Raw genomic sequence first — 26771 nt, forward strand, 5'->3', positions numbered from 1 at the left:
TACAAGACTCATCTTACAGGATCTGAACCATGGAAGTGCTGTATCATGGGAATCTTGTGCTGTTGCCCAAAATGTCACCGAGCAACTATTCAGCTATCAAATTTAGAACTGACTGCAGCTGTAATCAATTATGAATTGAATAACAAAATCCCAACCCCTTTTTAAATGTTCTTCTGAAAAGTAAACATTAAAAATAATTGTAATATTTGAATGAAAGATCTCTTTACAAATGGTGGGTGGCACAGTTGAAATATTGTTGTAGACAGGATTTGGGGAGAAGGACATAATGAGGGGAACTCCCGTGTGATAAGAATGATTTAATTGGCAGAGGGTAGTGGAGATGACTGTGGATAATCTATTACAGTGATAATGAATTTATGTATTAATGGCCATTGGGTGCAGGGAGATTTTAGCTTATGCCTCTAAATTTGAGAAATATCTGAAGATTTTCCCCCATGCATGTTAATCTGAGATTTCTTTTATAATAATTAGCAAATTGCCTGTGGTATTGTTTACGATGAATTGGAGGATACACTGACTTACAATAAGGATGTTATCAACAAAGTGTGACAGAGAAACTGTTACAGAAAATAAATGTGACACTTATAGGAAGTGTGCGCTACCCATGAGACTTTTAATATATCATCAGATCTCCTGTGGTGTTGCTCACACTGAGTCAGAGGAAACAGTCTTTTATAACAATAGGGATGTTATCAACATAGTGGCCCAGAAATTCAGGTCTCCACGGGTGAGTACGCACGGGGTACTCACCCGTAGGCCCGATGGAAGTGCCGGCTTCCTGCATGCACTGCGCATGCGCGGGAAAGCGGCACTTCCGTTCCTCTGAACAAAGGGGTTCAGAGGTCGAACGCGTGCGCGGGGGAGTCTGCGCGTGCGCTTTGAACTTAAGTTTTTTACAGGTTTTTCCGTGAGGATAAGTCTTTAGAATTTAGAAATTTAAAAAGCCTGCTTTTTACAAGGTAAGTGGTCAATTAATTAAAATTAAAACATTTTTTCCACAGGTTTATTATTTTTAAATACTTTAAAGCAAGGTAAGTTTATTTTTAGCCCCGTTAGAATATAAAATTATCTTTTTCAAAAATTTAAATTATTGTTTAAAATAGTTATTTAATGTAATTTATAGTTTATTTTAAAAATGTGATTTAAAAAAAAAAAAAAATTATTTGAAGGTTTACTGCTATTTTGGGGCCGTAGTATTTATAAGTCTTGACAGCTCTTCCTGTCAAGACTTATGAATGGAGCATTCCCTGCTCCGATTGGCTTCCCATGGCCCACGTGATCCCAGGGGACGCATCAAACTAACTGCACCCCTGGGACACGCAAGCACTGCGCGCCTACAGCTGGGCCAGGCCCCGGATCGGAATTCCACGGGGCCCTACAGCGGGGGCTTGCACCCGCGGGAAGCCCCCGACCCGAATTTCTGGGCCAGTGTGACTGGAAAAGTCTTATAGAAAGTAAATGTTACACATACAGGAAGTGTGCTGTAGATATAGACATTTAGACCGTGAAATTCGGCTCCGTAGTGCCGGTAGTTTTGGCTGGTTTTGAAGGAAAATTGACATCCGCCTCGTGTCCGTTGGCTGCTACTGGAAGGCCTCTGAGTACACCACTTGCTCCCAGTCATGGGGGCTTCAGTTGCAATCCTCCTCACACTGCAGCATGACAGGGCGATGGAGCAGAGGCAGCAAAGAAGACCATCTGCTCACAGAGGGAATAAGAGGAGGGCTCTCAGCAGGAGGCCTTACCCACCTAGGGTCTTCAGGTAGCACTGCTTCTACCTGCACCTAAGCCAGTAGCAGTGTGTTCAGTGGCTCCACATCACCAAACAGGTGGTCACAGAACTCTGCCACCTCTTGCAACCAGACCTGGTGCCTCAGAGCAGGGCAAAGACGGCGCTGCCAGCAGCCCTCAAGGTGACCGTGGCCCTGAATTTTTTCACCAGCGGATCTTTCCAGGCTGGAACAGGTGACATAGCAAACATTTTGCAGTTTGCCATCTGTTACTGCATCCAGGAGGTCAGAGGCTCTGTACGGTAGGAAAGGGGACGTCATTGTCTTCTCTCTAAACCGAGAGAAACAGGAGGATCGCACACATGGCTTTGCCAGGATAGCGGGCTTCCCCATGGTGCAGGGTGCCATCATCTGCACACACGTGGCTTTCCGGCGCCACATCTCAATGATGAGATGTACTGTAACTGCAAAGGCTATCACTTACTTAATGTACAGTTGGTTTGCGACCATGCCCAGCACATCAGCTGGTGAATGCCCACTATCCTGGCAGCAGTCATGATGCGTTCATTCTGCACCAGTCTGCTGTGCTAGCAATCTTCCAGGCACCACGCCAAACCCAAGGGTGGCTCCTTGGTAACAAGGGCTCTGCACTCCGCAACACCACCATTCGTGACCAGCACTCATATAATGAGGGACGTGTCTATACGCAACACCAAAATTCTGATTGGTTCCCTTGGAGGACAAGACACACATTTCAGTTTGTCTGGAATGTGTAGTTAGATCCTCCCTGCCTACATAATCAATTACTTTGCAAAGTGTAATTCGGGCCATTCTGACATCCAGGTTCCAGACAGAACAGAGCTCACATAGAACATTGCGGGTAAAGACCTTCTCCCACCCCCGAAACAAGTTCCTGACCTCCCCACCTACCCAGCCCAAGTTCCTGACCTTCCCTGCCCCGCACCCCCCTCAAATATATGGGGCATTTTGTGTGGGTCATGGATTGTTAACAGGTTTATTGGATATGAAGTGAATAGTGACAGTGTCATGACTTCCAAATTTTGTCCAATCCAATTATGTCAAATGTCACACACGCACCGAGCTTTCTGAGAAATCAACCAGCTCTAGGGGGAGGAAAGGGAGAACGTGGTGCGGGTGTAAAGGAGGTGGGGTTGGAAGAACATGGTCCATCTTATCATCTGGAACACGTTCTCGCTCTCATCCCACCCCTTTCGACCTGGATCGCGTTCTTCCCCAATCCCCACTGCTGTCTGTGCTCTTTACCCAGCCCCCCCCCCCCCGAGTTCCTGACCTCCTCTCCCTGAGTTCCTGACCTCCTCTCCCCGAGCTCCTGACCTCCTCTCCCCCCTCCTCTCTCCCCCTCCTCTCCTCCTCTCTGTCTCTCCCCCTCTCTGTCTCTCCCCCCTCTCTCCCCCTCCCCCCCTCTCTCTCTCTCTCTCTCTCTCTCTCCCTGTCTCTCTCTCTCTCCCTGTCTCTCTCCCTCACTTCCCCTCTCTCTCTCTCTCTCTCTCTCTCTCCCCCTCTCTCTCTCTCCCCCCCTCTCCCTCCCTCTCTCTCTCTCCCTTTCTCCCTTTCTCCCTCTCTCTCTCTCCCCCTCTCTCTCTCCCCCTCTCTCTCAGCCCCTCTCTCTCTCTCTCTCTCTTCTCTCTTCCCCCCCTCCCTCTCCCCACACTCTCTCCCCAACTCTCCACCTCCGATTCCCTCACTCTCTCTGAAGGCTGCAAAATGTTTGTGCAGATAATCACAGCGATATTCTGGGCGAAAGTCCTGGAGGCTCCTTTTGTACAGTCATTGATTTTCGACAGATAACCCAAAAGCCCTAGTAGCAGGCTTAGGCTTGAGCAGCAACTCCAGGCTCGACAACGTGGTCCGGCCCCACTTCCGGCTTCCTCGTATATCGTACTGTGCATGTCCAACTGGATCAAGTGCGCATGCGCAGTGCTAACAATCACTCTATAATGAGAGCCATGCTGCCTTAAGGAACATCATCGAGCAGACCATCCGCTGCCTTGACCGCTCGGGAGGAGCCCTCCAGTACTCAGCAGAGCGGGTGTTCCAATTCATGGTGGTCTGCTGCATCCGTCACAACTTGGCCATCATCAGGGCGCAGCCCTTGCCACCACGGGTTCTGCAACCACCTCAGGAGAAGGAGGAGGAAGGAAAGAGGCAGCCTGCACATCCACGTTCCAGACAGGCTGTCTGAAAGCGTATCATCAAACTCCGGTTCCCGTGAATGAAACCCCAGATCCTCATTGCTCAACACTTCCCCACCTGACCATCACTCTGTCACAGAACATCACAGTGTCTTCATGGTCACAATGCTGAAATGAAAGCCACCACAAAACAAACATTCCAAACCAAATTTATAAATCAATCAATCCAATATTGCATAACAAAGTCAATTAATCACCCTTGTGCATTCCCTTAGTGCCTGACTTCTGTGTGCCTTTGCCTGTCCTATTGCTCCTACGAAGTTGCAGCATGGCTGGTGGAAGGCTACTGACTTTCAGTGAGGGAGACTGCAGATGGCCTTGCAGGATGACCTTAAGCAGCTCTGGGCCTAGAAGGCCTGGCAGCAGACTGCACCACCTTGGCATGGGCAGCAGCAGTCTGGGCTGGCTGACAGGCAACAGCAAGGGCACTGGCGGAGTGGCAGTGGTGGGAGGGTGAATGTCGTCATCGTGAGAGAGGACAGCAGGTTCACGCTCCACGGAGCCTCTGCCACTCCCCCAGGGCGACACCTCAGCAATCCTAGTAATCTGTTGGACAGATTGCTGGACTGCTGTGACACCCTGCAAGCCCCTTTCAACACTGGTAAATGCAGCCATGATGGCAGCAAGCTGAGTCTTCATTAGAGCAGTCAGAGCTTGCATGACAGAATTCTGAGCTTCCACTGCAGCGCTCAGATGTTGGGTCGCATCCACTTGTACTGCAATGGAAGCTGAGATATCAGCAATCAGACCCTGCATCATGGTTGGGTCCAAAAGTGTTCTAATGGAGTTGCCCATCACTTCCATCCTGGAAATCATGGGTTCCAAGCTCTGCTCAAAGTCTTGTGCAGAGTTGGTGCCAAATACCTCCATGTTCCTTGAAAGTGAAAACATATTCTCTGGCAAGCCTGCCAATGCACCAAGCATTTCTGTATGCATGCCCATCACCCTTCTTCTGTAGACCATCGAAGTCCTCATCTGAGTCCTCTGCAGCAGAACACATGTGCGACCTCGCCCTCTCGTGCCCGGCGACTCACCACGTGCAGCTCCCATCTCTATTCTACCCTCTAAAGTACACACAGTGCCAGTATCTGAGCTGCTGCCTGTGAGTGTGAGATTGAGTGAAGGTGTCTTTTCCTGCACTGGCTGGCCAGATTTGGAGTTCTTGGGTATCTGAAAGGAGAAAGGCACAAGGGGGTAGGGTTGTGGTGAGGGGAGGTGGGGGAAAGCAAGATGTGCATGCTTATACTATCAGCAGCTTGTAAGTGAGAAGAGATTGTGGGATGAGTGGAAAATCGGATGTGAGAAGGAGGATTAGGGATGAGCGTACCGTCATCTTCAATGGTTTTAGCCTCGCCGCTCAGCACAGCCTGAGTGGCAGCCCCTCCGATAATGTGGAGCACCATCTCCTCCAGCTGGGTAAGGATAGAAAGACTTATCTGTCCCCACCAGGAAAGACTGCTGGCATTGACCTCGTTGGCTATCTGTTCCCACTGCCTTCGCAGCTCCAGGCCCCCTGTGAATAGAGGACCTGTCTCCTCCTTTCCAACCCCTGCACTACGGCCTCTAGTGCTGTGTCCGAGAATCTTGGAGCCCTTTCTCTGGCCTGTTGAGCCATTATTCAGTAGTCCTCTTTCTGAGGCTTGCCTCCACAACCAGTTGCATGAGTTGATGCAGGCAGAATGCAACACCCCTTTAAGAGGTGCAGACTGCCTTTAAGAAGTGGAGGCTAGCTTTAATTGGAGCTAGCCTCGCATGAACTTGGTCCCCCTGCTGAGCATTCAGCCACTCAGCAGCGCATTAAGTGCTGAACTGCCTGCTGCAATCATTGTAATTAGCAGGCAGCACATAGGTTGTGTGCTGCATGCATTCCATTCAACGGGCGTGGGCTGATCTCGCATCGCGATCCTCGCACCCGTTTCCGAGGTCTACCGAATTTTTAGCCCTACATATATTATTAATACATTGAGATTTTAGGCTTTGAAATTCATTACTGTCAGATGCAATACAGTCTCGATGCCATTTTAAATTTGAATGTTTGCCAATGAGCAAAGCAGATTACAGTTTACAGTTTCATTGGCCCTCAGATTATCAGAACATTGAGACTTTGTTGCACATAGATAGATATCAGTTGAATTCTGAATATTCCTCATGTTATATGTGTGAAGTTAACAAATTGGCTTCAGTTTGAAGATTTGATCCGGTCTTTCCTAAATCATACTAATCCGAGTTTATTAATTGCAGACTGAATTCTTTGAATCCTTTTTCCTACTACAGTACAATTAAAACTTCCCACTGCATCTAGTCAAAGTTATTGGCCCTCCATTGACATAACTGTACATAGCATCCATCCTTGCAAAATGAATTCTACTGATTTAATTCAGAAATGATGAGTAAGTGTTTAGGATCCAGGTTCTTTAATCCTAGTTTACTATTTTAGAAGGGGGTACCTGGTGTTACATTCCTCAATCACAATCCTTCCTTATCGGTCCTGCAGGCTTTAGCTACACATAGTGAATATTGGGACAATTCTGAATTCTAGTTCCAGACACTTTTTTCCAAGAACATCCTAATAGATCTGCACACTCTCACAGTTGGGATTTGCCAACTTGCTTCACTTTTTGGCTGAATCTATTTCTGGAGACATTACAGATGAAGGGATAATCTCACTGATGTGATGTGATGTTCTGAGAAGGGTATGAAATCTCATCAATGTTTCTATCATCAGGAAGTATTTCTCCTTATCAGGACAGAAAGAAACATTAAAAAGCAAACTTCAGCTTTGGCCCAGCCTAGCCTTTTGATTCTGTTTTGACCTGGGTCTGTGGTATTCATTTTTGCATACTGTAAAATCTGATGCATAAGTTGTTCATTTCTATGAGCTGCAAGTATAGCGGTACGACTTGCACATCCCTGTGATTAATGTATTTCTAGACAACTGCCTATAATGGTTTGTAGTCTATTTTAACAATACTCCAGAGACTGTCTGCAGCATGTCTCGAGCTTTATTCCAAAATGTTGCAGATCACATGGTGGTTTTTATATACATCCCATTTCTGACCATTAGATGGCTCTATTCAATTATATACATAATAATCATACCGCCCAACATAAAGGATGCTTTTCCAATTTTGCACTAGTCCAACCAATTTATGGCATATGAGGGTAAATTCACCAATCTCACACTCCCAGTGGGGAGCTGCATTTGAAAGAAGTGCAGATCAAGGAGTATTGGAGCTAGTGTCTTAGTCCTATCCCCCAACCCACACTTCCTTCAAGCATTGGTGCTTGTAGCTAGAAGTGCAAAATTCATGAATTTTTCCTAAAATGCCTATAAAACACACAGTTTCCCAGTAATCTCAACAAGCATATTTAAGAATACCATCAATGGCTTTGGTCCCAACTACCACTTCCCAGAAGTACAAGATTTTAGGGCAATGCTACAACATGTGAAAAATGTATCCTCTTCTGAGTCACATCGCCAACACCTACCCTCGGACAGCTAACCCGATGTGGGTTTAGAATCTGTGAATGATCTTCAACTGAGTCAACCTTATATGTAGAGAATGACTGTAAGCTAATATCCATCTAACTAGTACGACACTAGCATCACAAATATCTTCAATCTAAAAAAAACTGACAATCATATTTTTCCTAATAATAGATTATTTCTCAATAAATATGCAATGATTATATCACAAGTTTCATATAAAAAGTGGGAAACATTGAGAATACATCATTTCAATGGGGAAGTAACAAACTTTTATATAATATCTCTTCAAGTGCCAGAGCTAAGTATTTAATTGCAAAACTTATTCTGGGTTTGACCAGCCAAAACCAAAATTATATGGATTAATTGGTTCTTTCATGTGCCATTATTACTCAAAACCTTCCCCGGATACAGCAAAGCACAATGGCAGCCAATTGCAGACCTATTTAATCTGCTTCACTGGTATTTCACTAACACAGAGATCCAAAGGCACTTACAAACCTTTCATGAGAGTCAGGCATCAATGAATGTTTTGTGCTGTTTCTAAACATTCTAAATAGCATATTATTGCCATTAGCATCATCATTATTACTACTGTTGTTTTAGTCTGACAACCAGTCAAGAGACTTTCAGGTTAATGGTTCAAAAGCAAATTTACGTGCAATTTGATTAGAAGGGATCAATTTGTTTTCAAAACTCGAAGGCCAAAATTTGTGATTCTACTGGCATACTCCTGCCATAATTCTGTTCTCGGCATGGTGGGACACCAGCAAGCTGGTACGTTGAATAAAAGCAGGTGCTACAGGCCTGCTAATGGGTGAAAGTGGGACCCACCTGAGGATCCATGCCTGGATCCCACCCCCAAGGAGTGAAGACATTTTTGGAGGACATTTTGGTTGAGGGGGACCTTCCGTGTTCTTCCCAAGAAAAGACCCTAACCCTGGATGCTCCTCTGGGATTCCTGGCCTCTTCGCATGGCAGGTGCATGAGATGCTCCCCTATTGGTGCAGGTACCTGCCCAGGTTATGCAAATAAGTTAACTTCCACCTGGCCCCACAAACTATGGCAGGCTCAGCTGGGAGGTCATGGCAGGTGGATCCAGCATTTACTCCAGGATCCAAGGCCCACGTGTTTCTCCATCCCATGTATGCTCCATCTCTTTACTAGTTACAATTTTTTATACAGGAATAAACTGGTACACTGAATAAAAGCAGGTGTTAAAAGCCTGATAATGTCTTTAGTATGTTCCTTTTAATTATATTATTAAAAGGAACATAATAAAGACATATTACTGTTAAAGCAATCCTTAATGGTCGCCTGGTAATGCAGTAATTTGCTGCATCAACACACCAAACCACAGGATGGTAGGTTGTGTGCTCTCTCGGGATTTCTTCGTGACGTTGCTATCTCAGCTGGAGTGAAGGGCTTTCTAATAGTTGTACTCTGAAGGAAATTTATTGGATGGTGGTTGTGCTTTTTATTTTACCAGTGGACACAAGCTCATCTTATTAGGAGCTAGAACATTTCAACATTACCACAGCTGCAAGACTGTACCGAAACGCCTTGAAATTCCATGGGAGGCTCTTCGAGTCTCTTGCTGTAACTCCAGCCACTGACCGGTGGAACCTCCAGAGACATGGGTCGGAGTTTTGCCTACCTGGACGGGTCCAATGCGGGCGGTGTCCGTGGTGGGTCGCGACCCCACTGCTGGCTCCATCCCGCTGTTGAAAATTAACTTATCTTAATGGGGCCTATTAAGCCGGCGCAGCGCGTTACCCAGCCCAATGAGATGGAGCGGGTCTGGTGATGTCATTCATGACTCATTTTCAGCTGGGATCTTTAAAGGGACCATGGCCTCGTTGCATTTGAAGTTTAATCTAACATAGTGCTGTCAGTGCACTACGGCACTGGAGTGCTGCAAACACTGACAATGACTACACAGAGGCAGAGGGCTGCATATGGAGGGAGTCAGAGCATGCAGGGAGGTCCTCTTCCCTTCCAATGGGCGGACGAGACCTCCCCAGGAGAACAAAACAGTCTGGTTGCACATTGCAGAGGAGGTCACAAGCAGGGATGTGACCAGGAGGACCTGGGTGCAGTGCTGCAAATGTTTCAATTATCTCATTAAATTAGGAAACATTAGTACAAAGCCACACTCAACTGCTTCCTGCTGTGCCTCTCATCACATCCCCATCACTCTGCCCTCCCTACCCTACTCCTGTACATCCTTACTCTCACCAACATACCTTGCACCTCCACTCATCCCTCTCTATCTACATTATCACTTCCCCATCTCACTAGCCACCCCTCACACTCATCCTAGTGCAATCATACCAACTAACAACACACTTGGGTGTTTTATCCAATGTTTATGTAAAGTTTCTGTTAATGTGGTGTCAAACATAAAAATCGTTATTTTAAACACTTTCCAGTCTTGGACAGATTTGTGCACACCTTTGCACAGGAAACTCTTTATTATCCGGCACCGACGGGACCGGCGTGGTGCCGGTTTATCAAAAAGTCCGGATTACAGAGAAGTATAGTTAAAAGGTACGAGAGCTCCATACACAGCAACAAATCCAGGCTTCCCTGTTGCTTAGCAACATGTGCAGGAACTCCGACCACAGACCAAGTGTCCCTGTTGCTTAGCAACAAGTGCAGGAACCCCAGTTGCACAGCCACAGATCCAGGAACTGCTACTAATATGAAGTAAAATTTACCTGAACCTACTCCTGAATTTTGCCGGTTAACAGAGATTTCCGATTATTTAGGTGCCGGTAAATCAAGAGTTTCCTGTAAGTGGCTTAGTGAGTTGCAGTGAATGGTGAGACATAAAGGTAGCACCCCCCCTCCCCCGCCCCCCCGCCCCAGCAATGGTGATGAGTGTGAAAGGAATGGCTTGGGCATTGTAGGGATCCTTTATGGTGTTGGTGTGGGGTGGTGCCAACCTGGTGCATCATGTGGCAGCCATATGGGTGTACAGCATAAAGATAACTAAATCTGGTGATGATGAGGCCATTCCTGGCCTCCCAGGCAGCAATGTGGTCGGGTGCTGATGCCCTCTGTCCTGTGCAGCATCAGGTGATTGCGAAGAAGATTGGTGTTGTTGGTGCTGCTGGTGTGCCTGGTGCTACTGGTGTTGGGGCTCATCGTGGTCCAATTCTGAGGACCACGGTGAGACAGTATAAACAGCACCCATGTTCACTGAATTAATGGCAGGTCAAGTACAGATGACAGAAGCGATCTGTAAATGGTGCGAGAGTTCTTCCAATGAGGTGACACTGGATGGAGACTTTGCTGGAACACTTGCAGCCTGCAGAATCTGTGCTGGAAATGGACTGAGAAACAGCTTCTGCCTGAGGAAAGTGATCATCTGCCAGGTGTAAATGTACAGTAATCAACTGGAGCAGTGGCCATTGAACTCCCACCTCAGGTTGACAGACGTGGTTCCCGAGTTGCGTGAATCCCATGGCCATGCATGTAAATTTAAAAAGTAAGTGAAAAAAGGCTCTTACGTGGCTGTAAACTACCTGATAATGATTTCAATTGGGTTGCCCGCCGCTGCCGGTCGGGTCGGCTCTGCAATGACAGACGTCCCTGTGGGAAAGGCACGTGGGAGCGAGATGACAGGTTCCAGTGGTCTCCCACCAAGGTTAGTGGGAAACTGAGAGAACTGCAGCAGAATTCAGGGCCAAAGTATTTTAAAGTACACAGAAAGACTTAGAGGATGATCTTAAGTGGTCTGCAGAATTTATATTTTATCTGTAAGATTACTCTCTAAAGGGGCTTTGTTGAACTTTTTGAAATTATATAATTGAAATAAAAATGTGTATCGACATTTCCATGTTGCATATCCAAGATATTGTGATTCATTTAAAAAGTATGGTGCTTCAAATAGTAAGTTTCTAGCACACCCTGATTGAAGAGCAAACGTAGGTTTTGATTACTTCTCATAAAACTATTCAACCTCTACTCAATTTTCACCCCTCCTCTGCTGAGGCATGGTTCCACAGGTGATGGCAGCCTTCTGGTATCTCATTCATGCACTTCTTTCAACTGTACAGGCTTGATTCAATCCGACCGTACACCCACATGTGCACTTTTAAGCAGGAGTTACTAGATAGCAAACAGGAGCAGGAATCCTGGCATATTCACGCCTCCCTAGCCCAGAGTTACTGGAGTGAATTGTTGTAGTCTTACTGATATCCATGCTGAGATCAGCCAAGTCAATATCAACTAGGGATTGAACCTTCCAGGTTTGTCTAGCTCCGTACGGATATGTACTCCAGCATCATGATCTGTACAAGGGCCAATGGGAGACTCACTAAGCCTATCTTCCTTGAAAAATAAGTGAGCAAAGGTTGTCTACAGTCACTCATCCTATTCAATATATCTATCAATGGTGTGTTGGAAAGCATTGTAAAGAATAGTGTTGGATTAACAACAGAAAATGCTGGAAATACTCAGCAGGTCAGGCAGCATCGAGGAGAGAGAAACAGAGTCAACGTTTCAAGTCAGGGACCCTTCGTCAGTGTTGGATTGTTTGTTCCATACACTTCTGAAAGAATTGTGGTGCTTCTTTTTGCTGTGTATGTATTGATGGATTCACTTTGGGATCTGGTGTGTTTAACTCGGCGGCCTAGAAATTGGATCATGCTGCGCCCTTTCTTCGGGAGCTAAATGGTACCCTAAGTCTCCAATATGGTGAGCAAGAATTGCACACTCATTGCGAGCTGGAAGTGCACCGCCCGCTATATTGATGTAGGCAAAAAAATCGCTGTCCTGGGTCCATGCCTGAAACAGGCCTTAGCTACTTTGCATATGCCAATAAAGGGTCTAATGCTTGTTTGAAGCCTCCTATGCAATATTGGATTGCCCTGAGGCAGCCGACACCAGATGCATTCATAAAAGTTAGGTTTGCAGGCAGCATAACAGGAGGGCCTTGGGAAACTGCTGCCAGCTAAACCAACAAGGTAAATGTTTAAAAAATACTGACCTGAATGTGGAGCCAGGAGGAGCAGCAGTGCTCCTCCCGACCCCACATTGAAACCATGCGGACTGCTGCCAATCATCGCACACATCACGATCACAGTGTCCATCGCCATCTGACATCCCCAATCGCTGCCAACTGCTACCCTCCCTCCCAGCCACTGGTACTCTCCCGACCTGATCAATCTCCCTCCTGACCCGATCAGTCACCCTCCCTTCCCGATCTCCCCCTTTTCCAGCAGTCCCACTTCCCAGTCCCCTTCAAAGACATACCTGAGGGCCGATGTTGGCATCGCGGCGGCCTGAACTTTGATTCCACTTCGCCGGCGAGCTGCCTGAGAATGCCTATTAGTTGTCTGCAGCTCGCCAGCTTGATGATTGTGAGGCCCGAGGCCCAAAATCACGTGCACCTCGGGCCTATCCATTTATGCACAGGCATTAATCCAATTTTGGGTGCATGCAAATTGCTAGGCCATCATCTTCAACACCAGGTTAACCAGTGGGATATGGTGTTGGGTGTCCTCAAGTGCCTTATTATGGCTCTGAAAAGTTCTAGAGGGAGCTTAAAGGTAATGGCCATCTATCCCAGTTGTTGATACATATTTGGTATCTGGGATCCTAGTGGGTGCCGACTTTGGCTTGGAAATGCACCGAGAATGGGCAAAGAGCACTCTGGTATTTCTGATCTCTTTGTGAAGACTCTGGCCTACGTCAACCTGTTACTCAGCCCTCTATATGGGTAGGCAATCTGATGATGGATACATCTCTTTACCAAAGCTTCTGACATGAAGGCCTGGATTAAGCAATTGGTGATAAATAATTCTGGTACGTGAAATTGGACTTGAAATCTATAACAGTAAAGTGGCTGACACATTGCAAGCTGTCCTGAATAGGTCCAACTCTGAGGCCCCTGCCAGCCTGCCTGCAGCGGGAGCCTTGGCCAACTGGAAAGTCAGCGAAGATAAAATGGCACTGAGCAATATCGGGCTGGTAAGTCCACGCACCTGTTTTTAACCCCTCCCACGAACTGCTCCCGTCCGGCAACGAGGGGGTGTTACAATCAACCCACTATGTCTGACGTTTTCTTGAGTCCCTGACTGCAGTCTACAGTTGCAGGAAATCGCACTCACACCCACCGGCAACCTTGTCACTCTCGCCAGTTTTGGGCGGTAGTTCGTGCTGCAACATGATAATGAGACCAGGCAGTTAAAATCAGCCAGGACTCGCTTTGTTCCTGACTGAAATCATTTTGTCGACTTCATTATTAAATATTGTTTTAATATTTATGCAAGCACGAATTATTTTATTTGTATTCCCATTCTCTCTGACCGATACCCTTTAACTTATTTCTAATGCAGCCATCTATGTATACATCCTTATTTCTAATTTACTATGTTGAACAAAATGAAATCCCTGATTATTGTTTTGTAATATGATTGTTACTTTGAATAGGGATACAAGATGTGTATGAGTTTTGTGAAAACCTGGTGTAATATTTCATTAATACTGGCAGCACATGAGTCGAATATTAGATAAACTTTCTGTGATGGCAGGCTGGGTGCGATTGTACTTTTCAGCAGATTCATTTCAAGCACGTTGAAATCTCCTGATTGCCTTGGGGAGATTTTATTTTTGTTCAAAGAAACCATGTTTGCAATTCTTGGCATCTATTCTCAAACTTCCTGGGCTGTGGTGCTGCAAAGCATCTGTAAAACTCACAGTTATTATTTTTATTTGCAGCTCAACACTGGCCAGACCAATGGACCAAGGGGATTCGACATCAATGTGATGCCAGCTTGGAAGAAAAATATAACTGGCGCTGGAGTAGTCGTGACAATCATAGATGATGGTGAGTAATCCCTTCTTTTTTAAAGTGCAGCCATCTGGATCAAGATATCATCCTTTTTCCCCAAACATAACGTTTCTGGGGCCTAGTCATGGATTAAATTGGGACGTGCTAAAATGGCCATTAGTAGAATATTCTATTCATAATATCTGCTGGGTGTTGTGTTCCTGCCTACAAGGCATAATATTTTAGTATTTGTAAACAACCAAGTATCTGTTTCAGTCCCAGAGACAAACGGTTCATACCTGGGATGGCAGGAATGACGTATGAGCAGAGATTGGGTTGACTGGGCTTATATTCGCTGGAGTTTAGAAGAATGAGAGGGGATCTCATTGAAACTTATAAAATTCTGACAGGACTAGACAGACTAGATGAAGGAAGAATGTTCCCGATGGTCGGAGAGTCCAGAACCAGGGGTCACAGTCTAAGGATAAGGGGTAAGCCATTTAGGACTGAGATGAGGAGGAATTTCTTCACCCAGAGAGTGGTGAACCTGTGGAATTCTCTACCACAAAAGGCAGTTGAGGCCAATTCATTGAATATATTCAAGAAGAAGTTGGATATATTTCTTGAGGCTAAAGGGATATGGGGAGAAAGCAGGGACAGGGTACTGAATTTGGATGATCAGCCATGATCTCAGTAAATGGCGGAGCGGGCTCGAGGGGCCGAATGGCCTACTCCTGCTCCTATCTTCTATGTTTCTATGTATGTGTCAGTATAGCAACCATTAGCCCAACATATAACGCAGCTCCAAAACAGACTGTGTGATTCAAGCATCCCGTTTGTCCAAAGAACTAAACCTCGCATTTTGGAAAATAGATGCCCATTTTGAACATGAGAATACTTGGGAACTATTTTATAACAACTTAGTCTTTCTTGTAAGTTCTATAAACAATTCCTATGCCAGTTACTTAGTTGCCAGCATCTTCCACAAAATGTGAAATGGAATAGATGTACCTAATGTAAAATATGGAATCGATTGTATTTGATTGAACCATACAAGGCACTTACTAAACACCTGAAGTGTCTTGTTCTCACTACATTATGAAGGTCATAGATCAAAGAACGATTTGCATTTATATTGCACCTTTCATGAACTTAGGATGCCCCCAAAGTGCTTCAGAGCCAATGAAGTACATTTGAAGTGTAATCGCTGTTTAATGTAGGAAATGCGGCAGCCAATTTGCACACAGCAATGTCCCATAAACAGCAATGTTATGACAGATAACAGATCATCTGTTCTAGCGATGTTGCTTGAGGGATAAATATTGCCCAGGACACCGGGGAGAACCACTGAGCCATGGCTGACATTTATATAGGTCTTCCATCCATAGCCAGTGACTGCTTTATCCAAGAATGGAGGATCACAATAAAATTATTTATTTTATAGTTACAGAAGTGTCCTTCCGGTACTTATCCAATTCCCTTTTGAAAGCCACGATTGAATCTGCCTCCACCACCCTCTCAGGCAGTGCATTCCAGACCCTAACCACTCGCTGCGTAAAAAAGTTTTTCCTCTTTGGTTCTTTTGCCAGTCACCTTAAATCTGTGTCCTCTGGTTCTCGACCCTTCTGCCAATGGGAACATTTTCCCTCTATCTACTCTGTCTAGACCCCTCATGATTTTGAACACTTCTATCAAATCTCCTCTCACGTAACTGAAGTCCCTCATCTTTGAAATCTTTCTCATAAATCTTTTCTGCACCCTCTCTAAGGCCTTCACATCCTTCCTAAAGTGCGGTGCCCAGAATTGGACACAATACTCTAGTTGAGGCCGAACCAGTGTTTTATAAAGGTTCATCATAACTTCCTTGCTTTTGTACTCGATGGGCTGGATTTTCATGTAGGAGGCGGGACTACAACTTTCGGTGTTGTAGTCCCGCCTCCATCGAGTTCTAGCCAACCCACGTGATTTAGACTTGATTGACCTTGTTGAGCCCACCTAGCGAGCTCAGCAGGCCAATTAAGGGCCACCTGGCAACAGGTGACGTCACAGATTGACATTTCACCTGTCAAGACCTTTTGACAGATAAAATATCAGCGTTTCACAGCTGTTTGAAACTGTCAAACACTGACAATCTGTACTCTAAGTTAATTCCTTCCTCTCAGGGTGATTTAGAGATGTCCCCGGAACAGAGAGCTGAATGCTGCAATTTTTGACAGCTCGCAGCCATTCTGCTTTCTGTGCCGGTGAGATGAGGGGCTCCCGAGGCCTGAAGGAAGGAAGGCTGTAAAGGTAAGTAAAGGTATGTAAAACTTCTTTAAACACTTTACACACACCAAACACACTTACCTTTGCACTCATGCACCCATCACTCACCTGAACACCGGACATCTCGACCCCTTCATCCCGACGGTCCGCCTCCTCTAACTTGGCATGGTTTGGAGCCATCGGGAATCCCACACTTCAACATTAAAAATAGGGATTAGGCTAAAAACTGCCTGTTAACTTCCTTTGAAACTGGCATGGAGGCGGGTTGGGTGTGGGATAGGGTCGGGACCCCCGATTTCAGGATTTTAACCTCCCACATGCCTCCAATCCCGCCTCCACGGTCCAATGAAAATCCTGCCCTCTGCCTCTATTTATGAAGTCCAGGATCCAGTATGCAGTTTTAACTGATTTCTCAACCTGTCTTGCCACCTTCAACGATTTGTGCACGTAGTCCCCCAGGTGTCTCTGTTCATGCATCCCCTTTAGAATTGTACCCTTTAATTTATATTGCCTTCCCTCGTTCTTCCTATCAAAATGTATCACTTCGCACTTTTCTGTTAAATTTCATCTGCCATGTGTCCGTCCATTTCATCAGCCTGTCTATGTCGTCATGAAGTCTATCACTATCCTCCTCACTGTTCACTAAACTTCCAAATTTTGTGTCATCTGCAAATTTTGAAATTGTGCCCTGTACACCCAAGTCCAAGTCATTAATATCTGTCAAGAAAAGCAGTGGTCCTTGTTGTGTCCGTGTATAATAAGACACAGACTGCAGGAGAACGGTACAACAGGTGTTTACTCAACGTGGCTCACTGGAACTGATCTGTACAGATTACTACTCAGTGCTATATACAGGTGTGGTCACTGCCGGTACTGCAGTATACATGAGCTGTAAAAGATAGTTCTCCCCTTAAAGGTATATACATTACAATTCCTCCCCTTTTAGATTAACAGTACCATAACACTCATTTAACAATTAAATATCAAACTAATTACAATTAACACTTTTAACATGCAACATTAGCTGAAAATAGTCTATTTATATATTCAGTCTTTGGGGAGGCTTCCTGATCCTTTCTGGATAGCGCCTTTCCCGAGTGTCTTGCTCTTGGTGCGGAGGCGATTCTGGTCCCCTGTCGGCGGTTGGTTCATCAGCTTCCGATGCTACTGTTTCTGGAGTAGATGCGACCTGTACGTTGGGTTCATCACCAGGTACCTATGGGCGAGGCATGGGGTTGACTTGTTCCTGTGACTCTAGGATCTGGTCAGCATGGCGTCTCACAATGCTCTCCCCAACGTCCACTGTGTACATTAGTGGGCCCTGCCGTGTGCATATCGTTCCTGGCTGCCATTTTTCTGTTCGGTAGTCACGGGCCAAGACTGGTTGCCCTACATTGAAGCTCCTTGTTGGCTTCTCATGGATGTGCTGGAATTGCTTACTCTCAACATCTCTTCGTACGTTTGGTCTGAGCAAATCCAGGCGAGATCTTAACCTTCGGTTAAAGAACATTATGGCTGGGGCCTGGTTGGTGACTGCATGTGTCGCATTCCAGTAGGCGAACAAGAAATTGTCCACCTCGTGCTGCAGTGGAATGTTGTCATTGTACATATTGCCTTCTTAAAGGTTTGTACGAACCTCTCAGCCAATCCATTTGTGGCTGGATGATACGGGGCGGATGTGTAATGCCTTACCCCGTTCTTTTTCAAGAACCTCCGGAACTCTTCGGACACAAACTGTGGTCCGTTGTTGGAGCAAATCTGTTCTGGCAAGCCATTCCTGGCAAAAATGGTCCGTAGGACTGCAATAGTTTTCTCCGTGGTGGTGGAGGACATTTTGATGACCTCAGGCCATTTCGAGTGCGCATCCATGGCTATTAAAAACATTGAGTTCATGAATGGACCAGCAAAATCAATATGCACCCGTTGCCATGGAGATGAGGGCCACTCCCATGGGTGTAGAGGGGCCTGTGGTGGTGCATTTTGGACTTTCTGGCATCCTGAGCAGCTCTTGGTCAGGTCCTCGATTTGTTTATCGATTCCCGGCCACCACACATAAGCCCTGGCTAGGCTTTTCATTTTTACCCCTCCCAGATGACACTCATGAAGCTCATTGAGCACTCTATCCCTTAACTTGGGTGGAATTACCACTCGGGATCCACACATCAAGGTCCCCCGGCACACTGACAGCTGTTCTCTCCTTGTCGAGAATGCTGGCAACAGTGAGTCGCCATGTGCTGGCCATCCCTTCACCGTCAAATCATATACCCGAGACAGTGTCTGGTCATTTCGGGTTTCCTTTTCGATACAAGCGTTAGTTACCGGTAGGTATTCAACTATAGTCGAATGGAATATTTCGACAGGATCCACTGCTGGTGCTTCCTCCGCAGTAGGCAGTGGCAGGCGTGATAGCCCATCAGCATTTCCATGCTGTTTCGTGCCCTTATATTCAATCTCATAGTGGTGCACCCCTAGAAAAAGTGACCATCTTTGTAGTCGTTGCGCAGTCATCGCCGGAACGCCCTTCTTCGGATTAAAAATGGAGACAAGAGGCTGGTGATCAGTCAGCAAGGTGAATTTCTGCCCGTGCAGATAGTGATTGAACTTTTTCACTCCCCACACTAGGCTGAGGGTCTCCCTGTCCACCTGGGCGTAGTTACGCTCGGCTGAGGTTAGTGATCGTGACGCAAAGGCTATTGGCCTCTCTGAGCCGTCCGAGAATTTGTGCGACAGCACCGCTCCAATGCCGCAGGGTGACGCATCACATGCCAACCGAATTGGTAATGCTGGGTTGTAATGGGCCAATACCTCTTTCGATGTGATTAGTGTTTTGCTCTTCTGGAAAGCTCGTCTACATTCGTCACTCCACTTCCATGGCTCCCCAGTTTGCAGTAGGGTGTTCAGTGGGTGTAGTATTGTCGACAAATTTGGCAAGAACTTATGGTAGTAGTTTACCAGCCCGAGGAACGACCTCAGTTGTGACACATTTTCCGGTGCTGGAGCTTTGACTACTGCCTCAATCTTCTCTGGGGACTTATGTAACCCCTCTTTATCGATAACATGGCCACAATACGAGATCTGTTTTCTAAAAAACTCGCAGTTGGGGCGGTTAGTTCGGAGCCCATATTCCTGCAATCTAGTGAGCACCTGCTCCAGGTTGGCAAGGTGATCACTGTCATTTTCGCCCGTGACCAGGATGTCGTCCAAATAACACTGGGTCCCTGGGATCCCTTGCAGGACTTGTTCCATTGCCCTCTGCCAAATAGCTGGAGCTGATGCTACCCCGAATACCAGCCGGTTGTATTGGTAGAGACCTTTATGGGTGTTGATTGTGAGGTATTTTTTTGATGCTTCTTCTACCTCCATTTGCAGATACGCCTGGGCCAGATCAATCTTAGTGAAGCGTTTCCCTCCAGATAGCGAGGCGAAAATATCTTCAATCCGCGGAAGTGGATATTGTACGGTGTGAAGGACCGGGTTCACTGTTACCTTAAAGTCCCCACAGATGCGAACCTTCCTTGGTTCCCCAGGCATGCTGCTCAACGACTTTTTCATCACAGGGACGATGGGTGTAGCCCACTCGCTCCAGTCTACCTTGGACAGTACACCTGAACATTCCAGACTCTCCAGCTCTGCTTCGACGGCTGGGCGGATCACATAAGGTATCGGTCTGGCCTTAAAAATTTTGGGCTTGCGTTTCCTTCAATTTTAATCGTCGCTGTCATGCCTTTTATTGTTCCAAGTCCTTGCTGGAACACTTCTTTCGCGTCAGTTAGGATCTTTGACAGTCGCCCAGGTGTGACGTCATCATCCTTTTTGTCAGCCACAGTCAGTGCCTGTATGGAATGCCAATCCAGTTGTATTTTCCGGATCCATTCACGTCCCAGTAATGGTGGTCCTCCATCTTGCAATACATACAGGTCTAGTTTTGGTGTTTCCTTACCGTTATATATAACGGCCACCCTTATTTTTCCTTTGGGGTAGACTTTTTGCCCCGTGTACGTCTTCAAAATAATTTTTGTGTCTCTCAAGGGTATGTGTGAGAATAGCCGCTCGTAGTCCCATCAGTTTATGACTATTAGGGCTGATCCTGTGTCCAATTCCATCTTTACCTGGACTACTGCTATCTTGAGAGTGATCCAAATGGTTTGGTGATCCTCTGTTGTGATCACATTATGTAGTTTCAGACAACTCAGTTCCCTTCTTTCGGAGTCGTTATCACTCTTTTGTTCGTCTGAACTATTCTCTGTCACCTTATGTACCTTCTTGTACTTTCCTTTGGTAGGTTTCTTATTGCTGGTTTTCTTTCCCGACCTGCAGACTCGTGCTATGTGTCCTACTTTTCCACACTGTCTGCACACTTTGTCTTTGAACCAGCAATCATTCTGGTCATGTGTTGTTCTGCCGCAGCGATAGCACTTCTCTGTTCCATATGACATTTCGTTTGTGCCATATTCTTGTGGTCTCTGTTGTATCTCTGCAGCGCCCCGTGCTGCTGCTTCATATGATACCGCAATGCTGAAAGCCTTTTCCAGCGTAAGGTCCTTTTCAGATAAAAGCCGTTTCTGGGTTCCTTCACTTTGAAGCCCACACACAAACTTGTCCCTTAAGGTATCTGCCAGTCCTGCTCGAAACTGGCAGTGTTTCAATAGTTTGCACAGTTCTGTTAAATAATCAGCATTGCTTTCATCCTTATGCTGGTTCCGTTTGTGAAACTTGAATCTTTCTGCAGCGGTGTGGGGTTTAAATGGTCCTGTAGTATCATTACTATGTCTTCAAAACTCTTTTCCATTGGCTTCGTTGGGGTTACTAGATTTAGTAATAAACCATATGTCTTTGCACCCATTAAATTTAACAATACCGACGCTTTCTTGTCATCTGACACCGCATTTGCCTTGCAGTATATCTCTATTCGTTCGACATATGTAGTCCAATCTTCGACTTCATTGTCAAATGCGGTGATACTGCCACTCTTCGGCATTTTGGGTGTGGTTTAAAATGGCGTCTCCCAATGGCTTAAAATGGCGTCTCCAGCGCTTTCCTTCCTCCCCCGCTGCTGCCAATGCCGCTCCTGGCGGTTCTCGTGGCAATGGCGGTGCCCCGTAGGTTTCGCGCGCTTCTCCTGCGCTGCTGCCAACGCCGCTCTCGGCGGTCCTCGTGGCAATGGCAGCGCCTCGCGAGTTTCTGTGCTTCTCTCTCTCCCTCTCTTCGATGCTGCTCGGCCCCTGAACACCGGCTGCGCCCTGTGCGCTCTGCCCTCTCTCTCTCTCCCCCGTCGACACTGCTTGGCCCTTTGCTGTGCCGCTCGGTCGGGCTCTATCCCGCCGCTGTCCGGGAAGGGTCTGCGCACTACTGTCAACGCTGCTCGGCCCTTTGCTGTGCCGCTCGGTCGGGCTCTAGCCCGCCGCTGTCCGGGAAGGGTCTGCGCATTACCTGTTGCCAGCCCGTTTCGCTGGACCACCTCGACTGGAAAGCCAAGCCTGGCTCTCGACAGCCTCCCCCGCAATTCTCGAGTCTCTGCTGGATGGCTGGGCGGTTGCCCGTGGTCGACGTCCGAGTCTCTGGCCTTGACCTCCAATCCACTGATCTCCAGGAACGAATCTCCGGGAGGTGATGCAGAGTTGCAGGTAGGTTCGAACTTGCCTTGTCGCCAATGTTGTGTCCGTGTATAATAAGACACAGACTGCAGGAGAAATGGTACAACAGGTGTTTACTCAACGTGGCTCACACTGGAACTGATCTGTACAGATTACTACTCAGTGCTATATACAGGTGTGGTCACTGCCGGTACTGCAGTATACATGAGCTGTAAAAGATAGTTCCCCCCTTAAAGGTATATACATTACAGTCCTAGTTCCGACCCCTGGGGAACACCACTGTATACCCTCCTTCAGTCCGAAAAACAACCATTCACCACTACTCTGTTTCTGTCACTTAGCCAATTTCTTATCCATGTGCCACTGTCCCTTTTGTTCCATGGGATTCAACTTTGCTGGCAAGCCTATTATGTGGCACTTTATCAAACGCCTTTTGGAAGTCCACGTACACCACGTCAACCGCATTGCCCTCATCAACCCTCTCTGTTATCTCATCAAAATACTCAATCAAGTTAGTTAAACACAATTTGCCTTTAACAAATCCGTGCTGGCTTTCCTTAATTAATCCACACTTGCCCAAGTGACTGTTAACTTTGTCCCTGATTATCGTTGCTAAAAGCTTCCACACTACCGAGGTTAAACTGACTGGCCTGTAGTTTCTGGGTTTATCCTTACACATTTTTTTGAACAAGGGTGTAACATTTGCAATTCTCCAGTCCTCTGGCATCACCCCCATTTCTAAGGAGGATGGGAAGATTATGGCCAGTATCTCCGCGATTTCCTCCTTAACTTCCCTTCACATCCTAGGATGCATTCCATCCGGTCCTGGATACTTATCAACTTTAAGTACAGACAGCTTTTCTAGTACCTCCTCTTTATCAATTTTTATCTCATCCAGTATGTCCTCTATCTCCTCTTTCACTGACTTTGACAGCAACTTCTTCCTTGGTGAAGACAGATGCGAAGTGCTCATTTAGTATCTCAGCCATGCACTCTGCCTCCATGCATAGGTCTCCTTTTGGTCCCTAATCGGCCCCATCCCACCTCTTACTACCTGTTTATTACTTAGATGCCTATAGCAGACTTTTGAATTCCTCTGGCTGTACTGACTGGATAATTCTCAGAAGACTAAATTATGAGTGAGTTATGATTAACCATGTGAGTGAAAATAAAATCATACTTTATTGCTAATCACGATGTATTATAACAATAAGCAATGGTTTGGTTTTTAAATATTTTGGCCCTGGAATTTGTGGGGCTGGCGAGGGCAGTATTACAATGGACTGCCATTGGGAGGGCTGGAGTTGAGGCAGAACCCAGATCCGCCAGGGTGTTCTTTTTTGGCCCCACCACAAATCCTAGTACTTTTGGGTCCATAATATGATTGCATTTGAATGGATAACAGGGACCCCTGCAAGTACATTATGTTCAGCGTTGCTAGTGGAATGAGTGGGTGAATTGAAAATTGTCAGACAGATTTCAGCTATGCAATTGATTGCAGAATGGCCAATTCCATTTCTAAAACCGTCATGTGAAAGAAGAACTTTTTCTTTATTTCCCCCCCTCTCTCTCTCTAAGTCTTGTGGGACTACAAGTGCTACAGTCCACTCCTCTCACTCCCCCAGTCAGTCCCTGTTGTGCAGGACACCTGTCCGCAACATGGAAATCACCCTGACGCTAGGATTTCCAATGGGATCGAAGATTTCAGTGCTGGTTGGGTGCAAGTTCTGCTCTGCCCCAGATCCACCTCCCAAAATCTTCCTGGGATTTCCAGGGCCTTTATTTTAACTTTTATCTAGAAATTACTGACTGGACGAGAGTAGATTATTTGTAAAAAACGTGAAGCAGTATCCTGTGACTTTCCATGCTACAATCGGAACTAGATCTAGCAGGGAATGCAGGTAACCAGTGTCCTCATATTCATGGTAGAAGGACAGGTATACTGTTGCTCTCACTGAAACTTGTGAGCAAACCACAGTCACAGAGGAACCCAGACTGATTATTTTATGATCTGCTGGGGGACAGGATTTGCATTTCTTTACTATTCATAATGAAATTCTAAATGCATCCTTTATACTCACATTGACAGTGCCACTTTAGTGGCATTCTTCCCCTCTGGAGTTTTTAATGATTAAATTTGGGTGTTAGGAAGAAATTTCAGGGAAGTTTATTTTGAGGTCATATCTGAGGTTGTTGCCTCCATCAGGAGATTGTGTTGGTTATAGTCCATGATCTGTGGAGGGAACATGCTTGCTGAGCTGATTGACCTTTTCTTACTCCATACTTTCTCTTCTTTGAATGGATTTCGAGTGGTAAAATGAGCAGCCAGGAGCAGAAAATGGGCAGATGTTCCACCCTTCTCCACCTTGCGCCTGAATGCAGTGTCTGGTATCTAAAAGCTGTGAATAGCCATCATGGTCTAAACTACGTCAACAGATAATGTGGGTTCTTACGTTCTTAAATTTCAGTCTTGAACTAGGAAGCATATGAGAAAATAACTGTTGCTGAGGTAATGAATTTGAATTAATTCCTGCTCCTCCTGGCTCCACATCAAACTTTAAAAAAATTGTAACTTATCTTTTTGGTGGTGGCCAGTTGCTAGGTGTCCTAAAACAGACAATAGGCTCCTCATTAATATATGCAAGGGCCTAATGCCTGTTTTAGGCAGTTTTTTAAATTTATTACTTTATGGGATGTGGGCATCGCTGGCAAGGCCAGCATTTATTGCCCATCCCTAGTTGCCCTTGAGAAGGTGGTGGTGAGCCACCTTCTTGAACCACTGCAGTCCGTGTGGTGAAGGTACTCCCACAGTGCTGTTAAGTAGGGAGTTCCAGGATTTTGACCTAGTGACGATGAAGGATCGGCGATATACTTCTAAGTCAGGATGGTGTGTGACTTGGAGGGGAACTTGGAGGTGGTGGTGTTCCCATGCACCTGCTGCCCTTGTCCTTCTAGGTGGAAGAGGTCGCGGGTTTGGGAGGTGCTGCCGAAGAAACCTTGGTGAGTTGCTGCAGTGCATCTTGTAGATGGTACATACTGCAGCCACAGTGCTCCGGTGGTGGAGGGAGTGAATGTTTAAGATGGTGGATGGGGTGCCAATCAAGTGGGCTGCTTTGTCCTGGATGGTGTCGAGCTTCTTGAGTGTTGTTGAAGCTGCACTCATCCAAGCAAGTGGAGAGTATTCCATCACACTCCTGACTTGTGCCTTGTAGATGGTGGAAAGGCTTTGGGGAGTCAGGAGGTGAGACACTTGCCGCAGAATACCCACCCTCTGACCTGCTCTTGTTGCCACAGTATTTATGTAGCTGGTCCAGTTAAGTTTTTGGTTAATGGGATGCCTTAAAAAAAAAAGGGTCCCACAAATTTAGCAGTGATCCAAACACACGCGCAGATCGAGCATGGGCTGTCCCACGGCTAAATTTATCATCATGACCCCAATTTTATGCCCAAAAACAGATGCACTGCATATCAATTTCTATCCCAATATTTGTAAATAAAAAATTATAGTGCAAAGTGAGAATCTGTAAATTATGGAAAGAGGACTCAATTTTTGTCACAGCGAGGTTTGCTTGGAGCATTGAAAGAAGGAAGCCATCACAGCTAACCTGGCATTCTCTGCAATGATTTTGGCTCCATTCAGTGGCTATACATGATGATGGAACCAAGTCCATTAAATACTGATGCTTTGTATCTTCATGGTTGTAAATGAAAAGCAAGGGCCATCCTTTTCACTAACTGATGATTTGTTGGTATTAGTGTTACATGTATAATGCGCTCTCATTATTTCTATGTTGGATCAAAGCAGAATATTCCATCAAAGTATAACACAAGGCCAAATTATATATCTTGGCCACTGTCAGTTTGATTGGGTACATTAGAATGCAAATGGATTGCCATCAACTTAAAAACATACTATACAAACCTTATGGATAGTTGCAGTGCTATATTTCTCATGTGTACACTAAATTAAATAAAACTGGGAGTAATTGTGTGAAAATTCACAAACCTACCATTCAGAAAGCCTAGACACAGATGACATAAGTTTAGATAAAAAGAAAATCAGATGAATGCGGGAAATCTGAAACCAAATCAAGAAGTGCTGGAAATGCACAGGAGAAAGATAGGTTGTCATTTGGGTTGGGACGTTTCATCAGAACTGGCACAGTCAAGCTAGAGAAGCCTATTATCAGCCAGAGTAACAAAGGTTCTTCTCCAGTCTGTGCATGCTCATTCTGATGAAATATCCCACCCAAAACATTGACCAATCTTTCTCTTTCAGATATAGGTGGTGACTGCCCAGTATTTCCAACTTTTCCTATTTTTGTTAATGCAAGTTTAATATTTTATATCCCTAAGCATTTTACTTCCGGTATAAAGTCTACAAATGCAAGTCTCTTTTTTTTATAGCCCTCCTTCTACAATTTTGTCTCTTCCTTACAGCTTATATATTTTTTTTAATGCCTGCATATGGCTGAAAGTATTTTCTAAGCATTCCAATGTTTTCCCAACTTATCTTCATAAACTTCAGAAATGTGACTGGAAGCTTTGTAAGTTCACAAATAATAATATAAATCAAAGCAGAAGATGTCAGTCTTCTTGCAATTTCCTTTTGGTCAGTAGAATAAGAAACCAGATGTCCTTGGCATGCTGAATAAGCTT

The 26771-nt window shown here is 45.7% G+C and overlaps 1 protein-coding gene across 2 annotated transcripts in view; it reads left to right on the top strand.

Annotated features, from left to right (window-relative positions):
- Positions 1–26771, top strand: part of LOC147111767 (PC3-like endoprotease variant B) — a 780400-nt gene that overhangs the window by 202494 nt on the left and 551135 nt on the right. For both annotated transcript variants that reach the window (XM_085998973.1, XM_085998974.1), the window contains exon 4: positions 14202–14310. In XM_085998973.1, coding sequence (XP_085855099.1) covers positions 14202–14310 — 109 coding nt within the window. The remainder of the gene's footprint in view (positions 1–14201; positions 14311–26771) is intronic.

The sequence above is a fragment of the Somniosus microcephalus genome, chromosome 10 (assembly GCF_052327205.1).
Source record: "Somniosus microcephalus isolate GS21.2 chromosome 10, FLI_Smic_1.0, whole genome shotgun sequence".
In the NCBI taxonomy this organism is placed as follows: domain Eukaryota; kingdom Metazoa; phylum Chordata; class Chondrichthyes; order Squaliformes; family Somniosidae; genus Somniosus; species Somniosus microcephalus.